The following is a 12,031-nucleotide window of genomic DNA, read 5'->3' as shown; positions in this document are numbered from 1 at the left end:
GGTCCAGCCGTTTTTTTCAAAAATTTCAGTGCCAAATTACAGTTCTATATCATATTTGAGTTTTGTTTTCATAGCGGTTTTATAAAAGCACAAGTACTCTATAGCTGCTTGTGCTTATATTCAGATTGACAAAAAGTTGAATTTTTCAAAGATGTCTCCTTATTCACCCAAGACTGAAGTGGGGTGATAATATGTAAACTCCTAAACATCGAGCATTTTTTGTGTTTGGCCTGTATATAATTTGGGTTTTTGATCGGATCAAAAATCGAATTTTGCTACGTACTGCAAATAGCGCACGACACGGCCGAACTCAGCTCTTCCTTAGCTCATTTATTTACAGACTTCTCACGACGAATAGAGGCAAGCTTTATCAGTTCCACTAATCGTACAAGTCCGTACGTATTGAAATATGCTAATAATGTACAAGTATGAAGATTACAAAAGCAATTTATTATAGATTAAGAAGTCGATGATTGATGCGAGGAAAACACTCAGTTTACCTCTGCAGCTCAACGAAATAATAACAACGCGACAGAAGTGAACTGCCACTGTTGCTAACAATGTATGCTGAAATCATTTTGGCGATTTTTACAAGCTTTTGTCTGTTGTTCTCGGCAGAAGTAAGCGAATATATAATAAAATCAGAGCGGTAAGTACTTAAATTTATTGAATTACTCGAAAAAGTCGATTTCCCATCATATTTTCGTTGTAATTATCGCCAGACTACCGCCTGACCTCAACTTTATGCCCACGCTGGGCAATGGACACATGGGCTATACTGTGTTTGGCGATGCCATCTTCATGAATGGTGTCTACAACGGCGAGGGAGGCAATAGTCGCCGTGCGCGTATCCCCAATTGGCTTAACTTAAGCGTAGCCACGATTAAGTACGAAGAATGGGAGCTCGCCATCATACCGGATATGTTCGAACTGCAACTGCAAGACGGTTATTTCCGCTGGCAGTTTGCCTATGAGGCGAATGAATTGAAGCTGAAATTAGAAGAACGCACATACCCGCACCGCTACTACAATCGCGCATTGATCTATGAACTTTTCGTGCACTGCACTGGGGCTATAGGTAAAAAGCGATGACGTCTGCTAATCACCTGACATGCAATGCACTTCCGCTTCTGATACATACATATTTGCTTTAATGCATGCTCTTCATTTAGATCCACTGCTAATCAAGTTGACCCGCAAGCCCGGTGGTGAAAGCGAAGCTTTTGACTTCTCACCATTAGACAGCACCAACGGTACAGTGAGATACAAGATGCTGCAAGGTGTAACCCGCCGATTAGAACACCGAAAGTTTCAAACCGAGCCACGTAAGATTTTCGTGGCATTCAGCGATGACTGGGAGAATGAGCATACCATCGAACTAAGTGCTGGCCAAGAAGAGCTTTATTACCGTTATGTGATTACGGCAGACGAAAGAGAGGAGATTGCACGACAGGAAATGGCTGAAGGTATATACATAAGTCTATCATCATAATAAAAGATAACGGTAATTATTTACAGTAATAAAACTTACTCCGGAGATACTTTTTCAAAGGCATGCCTTAGAGTGGAGAGCATTTTGGAGTGATTTTAATATACAGATTGACGGCAATTTGGAATTGGTGAGATATGAGAAATAGTTGTTAAATCATTGAAGCTTACATAAAAACATTTTTCAGTCGCATATAGTTAACGCCGGCATATTCTATTTGGCCAATTCCCTGCCCTCCTTAAACACAAGCCACCCGAATGGCGCATACTTTGGACTCAGCCCAACCGGCATAGGACGGGGTCAGCTCGACGCCGACTATGAAGGACACAATTTTTGGGATACAGAAATCTGGATGCTTCCAGCTATCACACAGTTCAGTACGCGCTGGGCAGAGGCGCTGCTGCAGTACCGATTTGAACATCTGCCCGGCGCACGATATAACGCAAAGCAAACTGGCTACCAAGGGGCACGGTAAATTAAATATTTTGGACAAAATTATCTATTTCTAATGCATTAATGCAAAGGTATCCCTGGGAGAGCGCCTACACTGGTACAGAAGTGACGAACCCTTGTTGTCCCGAGATTGCCGCCCAGGAAATCCACATCTCACCCGATATCGTATTGGCACTGCAGCACCACTATGCAGTAACACATTCCAAGGAGTGGTTATGCCGCGTTGCCTGGCCAATTGCGAAGGAAGTGGCCGAGTTCCTGGTTAGTCGTGTCAAAGATGACGGCCGAAAGTTTCATTTAGATGGTAAAACTTTCAAGTAACAGTAGAGCTGATCCGCAATTACACGCAATTTGTATATATTACCGTTTGTAGGTGTCATGGGTCCAGATGAAGACCACTCCAATGTCACCGACAATGTCTACACAAATGTAGTTGTTAAACAGTCTCTAGAGTTCACAAGGTACAGTTTCGAGTTGAACCTCAGACTATGTATAAACGTTAATGTTGCGATTTGAACAGTTTTGCGTGTTCCATGTGTGCTTTAGCCGACGGTCGGCCCGATGTTTGGTTAGATATCGCACGGCGCATGCAAATCTTATACGACGAAAAACTGGATTACCACCCGCAGCACTTGGGCTACAAGCGCGGTGAGATTGTGAAGCAGGCAGATGTCGTTCTACTGGGCTATCCCATACAGTATGCCATGTCCAAGTAAGAATCAAGCACCATTTTAAATAATAGTCTATAAACAGTGAAGAAATGAATATTTTATCATATCTAGTGTTACACGACGCAACGACCTGCTCAACTATGAGGCGGTGATCCGTGAGTCCGGACCGGCCATGTCATGGTCGATGTTTGCCATTAACTTTTTGGATGTCAAAGATATAGAAAAAGCTAGCTTATATTTCCAAAGGGGCTACAAGGATTATATACGGCCGGAGTTTAAGGTATGGTTGTCCACGCAAGGACTGTCATGTGAAGTTATGACTTTGTGTTTGTAGGTCTGGAGCGAGAACAAAAATGGCTTTCAGGGTTCAGCGAACTTTCTCACGGGCATTGGTGGTTTTCTGCAAACAATTATCAATGGCTACGGTGGCGTACGTGTGCAGTTGGATGGAAATCAGTCCGTAATGATAATTCAAAAAACTTACCTCCTGCCCACGAGCAAAGGCTTCACGATCAATGGTAAGCTTGGGATATATGAACTGCACTCCGTTGCTTGTGGATATTAATTCCTTTTATTTAGGCATTAAGTTTGCGCAATCAAGATTTTCGTTGAAAATTCGTACAAATGGAACAACAACATTAAGCTGTGTGGAAAAGGGCGACTTGAATATTGAGCTATTAGTCGACTCCCAGAAGTATGCAGTACATGAGCATTTCTCAAGTAAGTGGCAGACATCAATTTCAGAACAAAAACAAATATTTTTTGTTTTCATTTCAGTCGCCCTTACCGGAAGTACAGCTTCACTTCGCACGATTTAAACAGCAAATGCTTTTCCGTATTGTGTCTGGTTTCATGCATCTCAGATTTATTGTAGACATTTAGAAAAAATAGGTTATTCTACAATACTAGTTTATCTTGAACGACTATTTAATAAATGTTGTGAGCTGTGGGTCCTCTGCGCTTGGTGACCACTTTATAATTGTCCGTTTGGGCTATTGCAATTTTCGTTTTGGTATTGTATGGGAATGCAGACTGGTTACGACTGGTTAATTATATTGTGAAAGTTTAGGTTATCATAGGGCTACAATACTTAACGATACGAAGAGTTCAACCGCAAATTGCTTAAATAAAAAATTGTACATAGGAAGTATCCTATTTATATTTGGATATTGTGGCGCCAGTAACAGCAGCGGTTTGCTTGCCGCCGCTAAGCACCACGAACGGTGTCTTCGTTTCCTTTTGCTTCTGCTGCAGCATAGTGAGTGTGCCCAAAGGAGTGTCTGTAGAGCTCATCGTCTTCATCAACTTTAAATATAGAAAAGGTTTGTGATAAAATATTAAATTCTTACTTTGGCAGATTTGTGAGCGTTACTTACGCCTTCTTGTTCCATTTTCTTCAAACGTTTCTCGATTTTGTTCTTTCCCGGCCCCTTGCCATGGAATTTATGGGACAAATAACGGAAAGCTTCCTTCGAGTTGAGAATACGGCCATTGTCATCAATGTATTCCAACTTCACATTTGGTTTGAAAGTGTCTTTGTCTTTGAATTCCATAATAGGACCGGCGTGGAAACGATCACGTCGTCCAAACTTATCATCTTCCCTGAAATTTGCATAAATATATATTTTTATTGAAGTAAATTAAATCGTATGAAGTCTGGTTTACTTACACTGCCGATTTGTCTTCAATGGAATAATTCTTTGCTTGCAGATGTGCCATCTTTGAGTTGCTTGGCCTATTGTGCTCCTCCTTCTCTAAATAGCCCTTCGAAAGGGCTAAGCGCAAAGCGTTCGCCACACCAGCGCTAACGTCTGGCTCCTCATCCAAAATGGCAACTTCCTCCAAATTATCGCCCATATCTTCAAATTCCGCTGGCTGTACGACTTCATCTGGATTAACTGAATTCCACGTTCCATGATTAAGTTCCGGTTCATTGTGTCGATCGTTATATCGATCTTCGTTGCCGTCATTCGTTTCGAAGTCCATCATATCATTGGAGTCTTCGTCTCGATTGCCAGCCATGCCATAGGTGGGTATATCACCAAGGGTACGACAGAACTCAGCAGTAGCGTTGAGTACAATGTTGCCGTCTGCACCACGGATGCCACCCTCGCCGTCAGCACCATCAACAGGTTCTGTTTTGATCTCATCCTTGATGCTGTTTATATCGATTGGAAGTGATTTCTTAATTATATTCTCTTTTTGTTTTAGCTTTCGTGCTTTGGAAAGAATACGTTCAAGGTCATCGTCAGCTTCTTCCATCTTTACTTGTGAAACAGCATCTTTTGTGTCATCTATATCCATACTTTCTGCGTCCCGATTCCGATCTCTTCGGCTCCCTAAGTGCTGCTCCAATGGCTCATCAGTTAATGGAAGCAGGTCTTCGACTTTCAATTTTTTCCTTAGTTTCTTTACTTTTTTCTTCGGTTTCTTGAATCTAAAACGAAAGAGTAAACATATTAAGTGGGCGCATGGTTGAAATATATTTGTTTGTTTTTACTTTGTCAACTCAGCTTCGGAATATGTATCAGAAGCAAGTTCGATTCTAGCATCCTCCAAGGTTTCCAATCGCTTTCCTGCGAGTTTTGTTTTTATCTTAAAAGAAAATTGTCAATAAGAATTTGAGCATGATTAATTCGTGAGATTACCTCTAGCAATTTTCTACGATGCTCACGTTGTTCCTCTACGTTATCGCCTATGACAAATTCTTTCTTTTTCTTATTTCCGTCAATGTCCTCGTCGTATTTCTCCAATATTCCACGTTCAATTGGATTACCCAGCTCGTCATACTGTTCTTCGTATACGTTGTATCCGTAGCTTAGAGGATTTTGTTTCTTATTTTCAACATTTTTACGATACCGCTCTTCGTCAATCAAATTCACGTTTATCAGAGCATCTTCTTCCTCGTCCAAAACGTCTTTATCTTTCAGAGTCAGTATGACTGATTTACCTTCAGTGAACTCATCCATATCGTGTTCTACTCGTAAACCTTTGAGATGCTTATCATTGTAAGCCTTTCGACGTGCTGCCTCTTTTTCTTTTTCTACTAAATCGTTTACGCCAAATTCAGCATCCATTTCTTCAATCATTTTCGCCTAACAATGAAATCATATTTTAAAAAGAATGAAATGTTTACTTTGCGTTTTAATACAAACCCTCTTTTCAGCTTCCCTTTTTTCATCAATAACCCGACGGTTTCGTGATACCCATTTAGATACATCATCCGTTTCTTCGTCAGATTCACCTAATGTACGTATGCGTGCTAATTGCTCCTCCAAGAACCTTTTCTCCTTTCGTTGCTTCAGTTTCTCCCTCATTTTTTCTGCTTCGGCCTTTTCTTTTAAATTTGACGCAGGTTTATGCAAAAATTCCCCCCATTCGTCTTTATAAGAGGACAGTTCTTTTTCTCCCGGCTGAACCTTTTTGGCTTCCACAGCAGCTGCGGTTGAAGTAGCTGGCTTTGAGGGCCCACTATCTACTTCGAGAGGTTTCAGCCCTAACTTAGCGCGTAGTTTATTTGTTTCTTCGATGGAGAGACAATCGCCTGCGCCATTTTCAGGAATAGGTGAAGGGGATCTGGTTTCCCGAGTCTGCCGATCTTTTGATTTATCAATCACTTTCTCACGTTCTCGTTCCCGGTCGCGATCTCGATTACTTCTGTCATGTTCAAAACGTTGTTCTCGAGCTCGCTCACGGTCACGTTCTATCCTGTCACGCTCTTTTTCTCGTAGTTCTCGGTCTCTATCTCGAGCACGATCCCTTTCTCGATCTCGATCTCGTTCTCTTTCAATTCGTTCTCGTTCCATATCTTTTTCTTTACGGCGCTCCAATTCCCGTTCCCTTTCATAGCGGTCCCTTTCCTTTTCCCGCTCACGTTCACGAATCCAATCTTTATCCTTTTCCCTATCCTTTTGGCGTTCATGATCCTTTTCCCGTTCTATAATATGCTTTGACAACTGTGGCGGCGGTGGTGCTTCACATTCAATATCACTATCTTGTCCATAAGTTCTTAATGGGTTCTCATCAAGAGGTACCTCAACGCAATCAGAACCTAAAAATGAAAAAACACGCTATTAAATCATAAAAATTTTAATTTTGATAATCGCTTTGTACGATGATGTCAATTTCAAAAACGCTTTCAAATAGTGGCGAAATTTTTCATACATTTTCAATATCTGCCGCAAATCTGAAAAATAGTAAAAAGAAGAGAAAAACGCGATGATTTATCATAAACACGTAAATGATTGTGTAACTCTTGGAATAGTATAAAAATATAATTTACATTTCTTTACAACATGATTTAAATCGCTCTTTGAATTAATGTTTTATGCTATTCCAATAAAAGCGGCCAGGTCCAAATTGACGCCGCTTACACTGAGTTACACACTAAAATACTGTGTACAATATATCAGCGCACTACAGTGCACTTACTGTCATCTGAATCCGACTCTTCTAAAGCAATAACTTCTGTATGATGGCGACGTTCCTTTTCACGATCGTGGTCACGATCACGATGTTTTTTATGGCGATGCCGATCCTTGTGTTCCTTATGGCGTTTGTGCTTGTGGTGACGATGCGAAGATGAACTTTCCCCTTCATCAATTCCTTCAATGCTACGATGTTTGTATTTTTTGTCTTTTTTATGTTTTTTTCCACTTGAAGAAGATCCCATTTTTACTTATTTGCCAAAAATGCGCAAAATTTACAATTTATTCAACGAATACCCCGAAAATATTTTCCAGAAATCAGTAAACGTTTATGAATGTTAGTTTGACGTTTAAGAGAAACAACAAAATGTCAAAGTAGTGTATTCGCCGATAATATTATTGTGAATATAAAAAATTAAACACCTGATTTTTATTTTATATGGTTTATTTGGGTTTTCATTAGTGTATACATTATGAAATAGACTTTATTTAAAATAATCACTTTATAAAATTCTGATAACGTCAACAAAAGACTTACAACATAAATAGGTTTTAGTTTAAGAATCACTTTAAATGATATTTTAGTGTTTTTCTAAGCTAGCGGCTTGTTTCGCAAATGTTACCTTTAGTGCATTTAGACGCACTAATTCTTCCCGTAATTCTGTGTATTCCAAATATGATAAAGTTCCTTGAAGCAGCATAGCGCATTTAAGTTGTAGCACACGTGCTAGTTCTGTTTGTTTACGTTTTAAGGTGCTCACTTTTTTGGACACATCTTCCGATTCCTTGGCCGATTCTGATGATGACTTTGAATGCTTTTTAGATTTCTTATGTGATTTGTGAGTTTCTTCTTGTTTCTGTAAAAATATATTTGGATATTTTATTATTTTTATTTCAACTTAAGAATAATCAGTCTGCTTACCTTTGATTTGCCCATTTTCAGGATTCACAATAAACAATGTGCCGTCAACATTGATGAACTGTCAAAAGCTGAATAACAAAACTGCTTTACCTACACGGCGGTAACAACGGGAAATTCAAACAAGTCAAACGCGATCGTAAAGAATTTTATTTACCTCTGTTATTTCTTACAAATTATATAATAAAATAATTTAAATAAAATACTTCAGTCAACATGGCAGATGCAAATGAAACATTAAGTATCCTCAATGCTGAGGCACGTAGGCAAATGGAAACTAAACGAGACAATGAATTATGCAAGATCAGGAAATTACGTTTGATCCTGGATAACTTACAAAAAATAAGAATAAATAAATTGGATTTACCCGATAGTGGTGAACAAGTCGATTATACTTTAAAAGTACTTGACGTGAACGACTATTTGCATATGAATGTTGGAGGAGGAGACGACTATCTTCTAGGTAAAACTATTAATAAAATAGAATAATTTCTTCTAATAAATATTTTCCCTAAATAGGCTTGAAAACTCTACGAGAGTCTATAAATTTGACTTATACTGAAAGGAAAGCTATACGCGAAGAAATTGTATCCTTATTACGTTTAAATTTACAACCAATCATTGATTTTGGTAAAAAGTTGAAGGCAGAAGTGCCTGATGTATTTATCGAACTTGGTACGCCACCACCAGTTGGAAAATGTGCCTCCAAAAAGCTCTCTGGATTTAATCAAATAATTTCCTTGGAGTCCCAACATCGTTCTAATTTGCAGAAACTCGCAGAAGCTAGTAATCGTAAATGTGCTTATCTTAAAGCTGCAGCAGAGTTGAAAATGGGTCCATACTTGGCACATGAATTAGAGCTCTTACATGTCCAAGGAAGACTAACGCAAGAGAAATCCAATATTTTAAGAAACTACTTTACTAATGAATTGCTGGCACGAACAGAGCATTGCGCGAAAGCACTCAAAGAAGTTGAAAATTATATAGATATGGAGACAGAAAAAATTGCGGGAGCAGAGTCAAATTAGTGCATCTTCAAACTTTTTTTTATCCATATATAATATTAAGTGAAAAATATGTAATAAAAAGAAATAATGTATTTTTCTAGATGTATTTAGCATCCTTTAGTGGCAACACTTTATCCCACCCATATCACCGCACGCCTCTTACCCGGAAAACCGGCTTTCAGCTGTCATTATTTCATGAAGTTTGTATTTTTTTGTTTGTATTTTTCGACGCCAATTTTATTCTCACATAAATAGTTAATGCTCTAAAGCTGAAATAATATCTGAATTTCAAAATGGCCTCTGATGACATAAAGGAGAATTCCGAAGTTAAAGAATCTAGTAATGCTAATAGTGTAGAACCACCTCCGCCGCAGGACACGGAGTCGCCTCCTATAATCGATTTGGAACTCCCTTCAAATATTACCGCAAATTCTTTAGGGGAAAGCGAAGAATCTGACGAAGATAAAGATGAAACAGGAAGTGTAATAAGTACGGCGACGACTACTACATCGCGTAGTAAATCGCCCAATAACAGGAAGAATTCAAAACCACGAAAAAAGTCGAAAAAGACAGTAAAACCACTTTACAAATATATGTACGCATGTATAGAAAAACCATTACCTAGTTCAAAGATCCTAACTTCCTGTTTTTGTTAAAGTTGTCATCTGCGCGAGGATCACGGTCAACCCTTATTCGGTGCACAGTTTAATCAGCATCTTATTAAGGAGCAGGCAATTTTCGCATCAGTGGGAAAGGATCGTATATCAATTTATGAGTGTCCACGGGAAAACGAGCAAGGTGATAACAATGCAACTGGAATAAAGTTGCTCCAGTGCTATGCTGATCCTGATGTATATAAATATATTTATTATTAAGAAAGCTTATTAAACAATTTATTTTTCTGCAGCCCGACGAGAATTTTTATACATGCGCCTGGTCATACGATCCTGAGAACGGCGATCCAATACTTGCAGCCGCTGGGTATCGAGGAGTTATACGCATTTTCAATCCATCGAAACATATTTGCACTAAGCACTACATTGGTCATGGGCATGCAATAAACGAATTAAAATTTCATCCCAAACTGCCTCAGTTTCTATTATCGGGCAGTAAGGATCACTCGCTTCGGTTGTGGAACATTCAAACAGATGTATGTGTGGCTATATTTGGAGGTGTTGAAGGACATCGCGATGAAGTTCTTTCATTGGATTTTGATTTACGTGGCGATCGCATTATGTCTAGTGGTATGGATCACTCATTGAAATTGTGGCGCCTTGATAAGCCTTCGATTAGGGATGCTATTGAAAATAGTTGCACATTTAATATCAGTAAAAACGCATCACCGTTTCCAACAATTAAAGAGCATTTCCCTGATTTTTCTACACGAGATATTCATCGGAATTATGTAGACTGTGTCCAATGGTTTGGAGACTTTGTTCTTTCCAAGTCATGCGAGAATTCTATTGTATGTTGGAAGCCTGGCAAACTTGAACATACCGATGTTAAAGCTCAGGATTCTACAACAACAATTATACATCACTTTGACTATAAGGAATGTGAAATATGGTTTGTTCGTTTTGCTTTCAATTTTTGGCAGAAAGTTTTAGCTCTGGGTAATCAGCAGGGCAAAACTTATGTTTGGGAATTAGATAATTCAGACCCAAATTTAACGAAATGTAGCACATTGGTACATCCTAAGTGCACAAATGCTATTAGACAGGCGTCGTTCTCCAAAGATGGATCCATTTTGATATGTGTTTGTGATGATGGCACCATTTGGCGATGGGATCGTTCAAATTAACTTTTCATTCAAATCTCAGCAAAACATTTTTCACTAAATACATATGTATGTTAGATATAATCATACAAAATCTGTGAAGAGCATATTTTTACCCTTATGAATGTCAATGTAATTCTTATTTATTTTTATAAAAAAGTAAATCTATATAAATTATACATTTCAAAGATGTTTGGAAATCATTTTGGAACAACCGGGTCACCGATAAAAGCAAATACGCCTCTGCCATCGAGTGGGTAAACATTCAAACACTTTTTTTCTTCCCAAACTACTTTCTAAGAAAACTTGTATGCATTCTTCTACATTTGTACGCCACTGCAGCGCTTTATAAAGGGGAAATTCATCACCAGCTCTTTTCATTCGTCGTAACGCGGTTTGATAACATTTCCATGGTTGTGGTTCAACAACAAGTAAATCAGCCATGTCACAAACTTTCTCTAGAAACAGTTTTAAACCGTCATCGCCATGGTTCAAATGAATCCACATAGTTACAGAAAAACTACAAACCACGTCAAAAGTTGTACGACTCCATTTGTGCAAATATTCGTTAATTTTACGAGACTCATTTGAATCCATAACATCCAGATGTTCATAACTCACATTTAACGGAAACTCATTGCCAGTTTTAGCTCGCTTCACTAAATCTGAATCGATGTCAACACCTAGTATTTGTATATTACGCTCATGTGTTGTACCAACGCATTCATTTAAAAATGTATACAACAGCTGAGTCAGGTTTCCAGCATTGCAACCAATATCGAGAACCAAGTAGGGCTCACCAGATTGGGGATTCTCAATCGCAATCCACACATCGCGTGGTAATAATTTTAATCGTTGTCCCGCGTTGTTGAAATTATAGTAATTTATAAAGTTTCCATATTGCACAGCTCCAGGATCATTATTTCGGTATTCCATTATTAGTTGTGTATAAATGTACTTTTGTTTATACAGCTGTTTGAAATGACATTTATATAAACATATGTATGTATGTATACTAGCTATATGTACATTCACAGTATGTTTACATTTTGTTAACACTAAAGTAAGAATAATTTGAATGGTTTAAAATAAAATAAATGGGTTTGAAAATAAATGACGCAAAGATCACATTATAAATTAGAAACGGTTATAAAATAAGGGAGAATCTTTAATATTTTGCTTATTTTATTAAATTCAAGTACAACTGTCTTACCGACTGCATTTTATGGTCATATGAAGCTCTCTGTAATTTCGCTGGGTTGCTGAATAGCCGACGCGTCGTTGTAGC

The 12,031-nt window shown here is 38.4% G+C and overlaps 6 protein-coding genes across 6 annotated transcripts; 3 read left to right on the top strand and 3 right to left on the bottom strand.

Annotated features, from left to right (window-relative positions):
* The first annotated feature begins 488 nt into the window (after window positions 1-488).
* On the top strand, window positions 489-3,614 carry LOC126752127 (protein-glucosylgalactosylhydroxylysine glucosidase). Its single transcript, XM_050462704.1, has 12 exons — window positions 489-649; window positions 723-1,078; window positions 1,173-1,466; window positions 1,519-1,619; window positions 1,677-1,960; window positions 2,014-2,246; window positions 2,316-2,403; window positions 2,463-2,654; window positions 2,725-2,893; window positions 2,948-3,131; window positions 3,193-3,333; window positions 3,391-3,614. The coding sequence occupies exons 1-12, from the start codon at window positions 561-563 to the stop codon at window positions 3,429-3,431; spliced, it is 2,172 nt and encodes a 723-aa protein (XP_050318661.1). The 5' UTR covers window positions 489-560; the 3' UTR covers window positions 3,432-3,614.
* On the bottom strand, window positions 3,450-7,398 carry LOC126752126 (U4/U6.U5 tri-snRNP-associated protein 1). The gene is made up of 7 exons (XM_050462703.1): window positions 7,045-7,398; window positions 5,769-6,664; window positions 5,262-5,708; window positions 5,114-5,208; window positions 4,283-5,050; window positions 3,990-4,215; window positions 3,450-3,918 (listed from the first exon to the last, which is right to left on the bottom strand). The coding sequence occupies exons 1-7, from the start codon at window positions 7,283-7,285 to the stop codon at window positions 3,766-3,768; spliced, it is 2,826 nt and encodes a 941-aa protein (XP_050318660.1). The 5' UTR covers window positions 7,286-7,398; the 3' UTR covers window positions 3,450-3,765.
* Window positions 7,399-7,467: 69 nt separating this feature from the next.
* LOC126752484 (uncharacterized) lies at window positions 7,468-8,051 on the bottom strand. Its single transcript, XM_050463302.1, has 2 exons — window positions 7,963-8,051; window positions 7,468-7,897 (listed from the first exon to the last, which is right to left on the bottom strand). The coding sequence occupies exons 1-2, from the start codon at window positions 7,975-7,977 to the stop codon at window positions 7,622-7,624; spliced, it is 291 nt and encodes a 96-aa protein (XP_050319259.1). The 5' UTR covers window positions 7,978-8,051; the 3' UTR covers window positions 7,468-7,621.
* A 13-nt stretch (window positions 8,052-8,064) lies between these two features.
* On the top strand, window positions 8,065-9,066 carry LOC126752482 (augmin complex subunit dgt2). The gene is made up of 2 exons (XM_050463300.1): window positions 8,065-8,422; window positions 8,479-9,066. Exons 1-2 carry the CDS (start codon window positions 8,176-8,178, stop codon window positions 8,985-8,987), a joined length of 756 nt encoding a protein of 251 aa, XP_050319257.1. The 5' UTR covers window positions 8,065-8,175; the 3' UTR covers window positions 8,988-9,066.
* A 76-nt stretch (window positions 9,067-9,142) lies between these two features.
* Window positions 9,143-10,931, top strand: LOC126752481 (polycomb protein esc). Its single transcript, XM_050463299.1, has 3 exons — window positions 9,143-9,561; window positions 9,625-9,817; window positions 9,874-10,931. Exons 1-3 carry the CDS (start codon window positions 9,260-9,262, stop codon window positions 10,765-10,767), a joined length of 1,389 nt encoding a protein of 462 aa, XP_050319256.1. The 5' UTR covers window positions 9,143-9,259; the 3' UTR covers window positions 10,768-10,931.
* Window positions 10,869-11,711, bottom strand: LOC126752483 (probable RNA methyltransferase CG11342). The gene has a single exon (XM_050463301.1). The coding sequence runs from the start codon at window positions 11,677-11,679 to the stop codon at window positions 10,963-10,965; it is 717 nt and encodes a 238-aa protein (XP_050319258.1). The 5' UTR covers window positions 11,680-11,711; the 3' UTR covers window positions 10,869-10,962.
* Between the last annotated feature and the right edge of the window lie 320 nt (window positions 11,712-12,031).

This window comes from Bactrocera neohumeralis, chromosome 3, assembly GCF_024586455.1.
Source record: "Bactrocera neohumeralis isolate Rockhampton chromosome 3, APGP_CSIRO_Bneo_wtdbg2-racon-allhic-juicebox.fasta_v2, whole genome shotgun sequence".
Lineage (NCBI taxonomy): Eukaryota > Metazoa > Arthropoda > Insecta > Diptera > Tephritidae > Bactrocera > Bactrocera neohumeralis.
Note: the sequence above shows the minus strand (reverse complement) of the source record. Positions and strands in the feature narration are given on the sequence as shown.

Coding starts and splice junctions, on each gene's coding strand:
- LOC126752127 (XM_050462704.1), top strand. CDS start 561: ATGTATGCTGAAATCATTTTGGCGATTTTTACAAGCTTTTGTCTGTTG. Junction 2,247..2,315: donor CCGAAAGTTTCATTTAGATG/GTAAAACTTTCA, acceptor TACCGTTTGTAG/GTGTCATGGGTCCAGATGAA. Junction 2,655..2,724: donor ATACAGTATGCCATGTCCAA/GTAAGAATCAAG, acceptor TATCATATCTAG/TGTTACACGACGCAACGACC.
- LOC126752126 (XM_050462703.1), bottom strand. CDS start 7,285: ATGGGATCTTCTTCAAGTGGAAAAAAACATAAAAAAGACAAAAAATAC. Junction 5,209..5,261: donor ATCGTAGAAAATTGCTAGAG/GTAATCTCACGA, acceptor TTTTCTTTTAAG/ATAAAAACAAAACTCGCAGG. Junction 5,051..5,113: donor TCCGAAGCTGAGTTGACAAA/GTAAAAACAAAC, acceptor CTTTCGTTTTAG/ATTCAAGAAACCGAAGAAAA.
- LOC126752482 (XM_050463300.1), top strand. CDS start 8,176: ATGGCAGATGCAAATGAAACATTAAGTATCCTCAATGCTGAGGCACGT. Junction 8,423..8,478: donor AGGAGACGACTATCTTCTAG/GTAAAACTATTA, acceptor TTCCCTAAATAG/GCTTGAAAACTCTACGAGAG.
- LOC126752481 (XM_050463299.1), top strand. CDS start 9,260: ATGGCCTCTGATGACATAAAGGAGAATTCCGAAGTTAAAGAATCTAGT. Junction 9,562..9,624: donor AAACCACTTTACAAATATAT/GTACGCATGTAT, acceptor TTTTTGTTAAAG/TTGTCATCTGCGCGAGGATC. Junction 9,818..9,873: donor AGTGCTATGCTGATCCTGAT/GTATATAAATAT, acceptor ATTTTTCTGCAG/CCCGACGAGAATTTTTATAC.
- LOC126752483 (XM_050463301.1), bottom strand. CDS start 11,679: ATGGAATACCGAAATAATGATCCTGGAGCTGTGCAATATGGAAACTTT.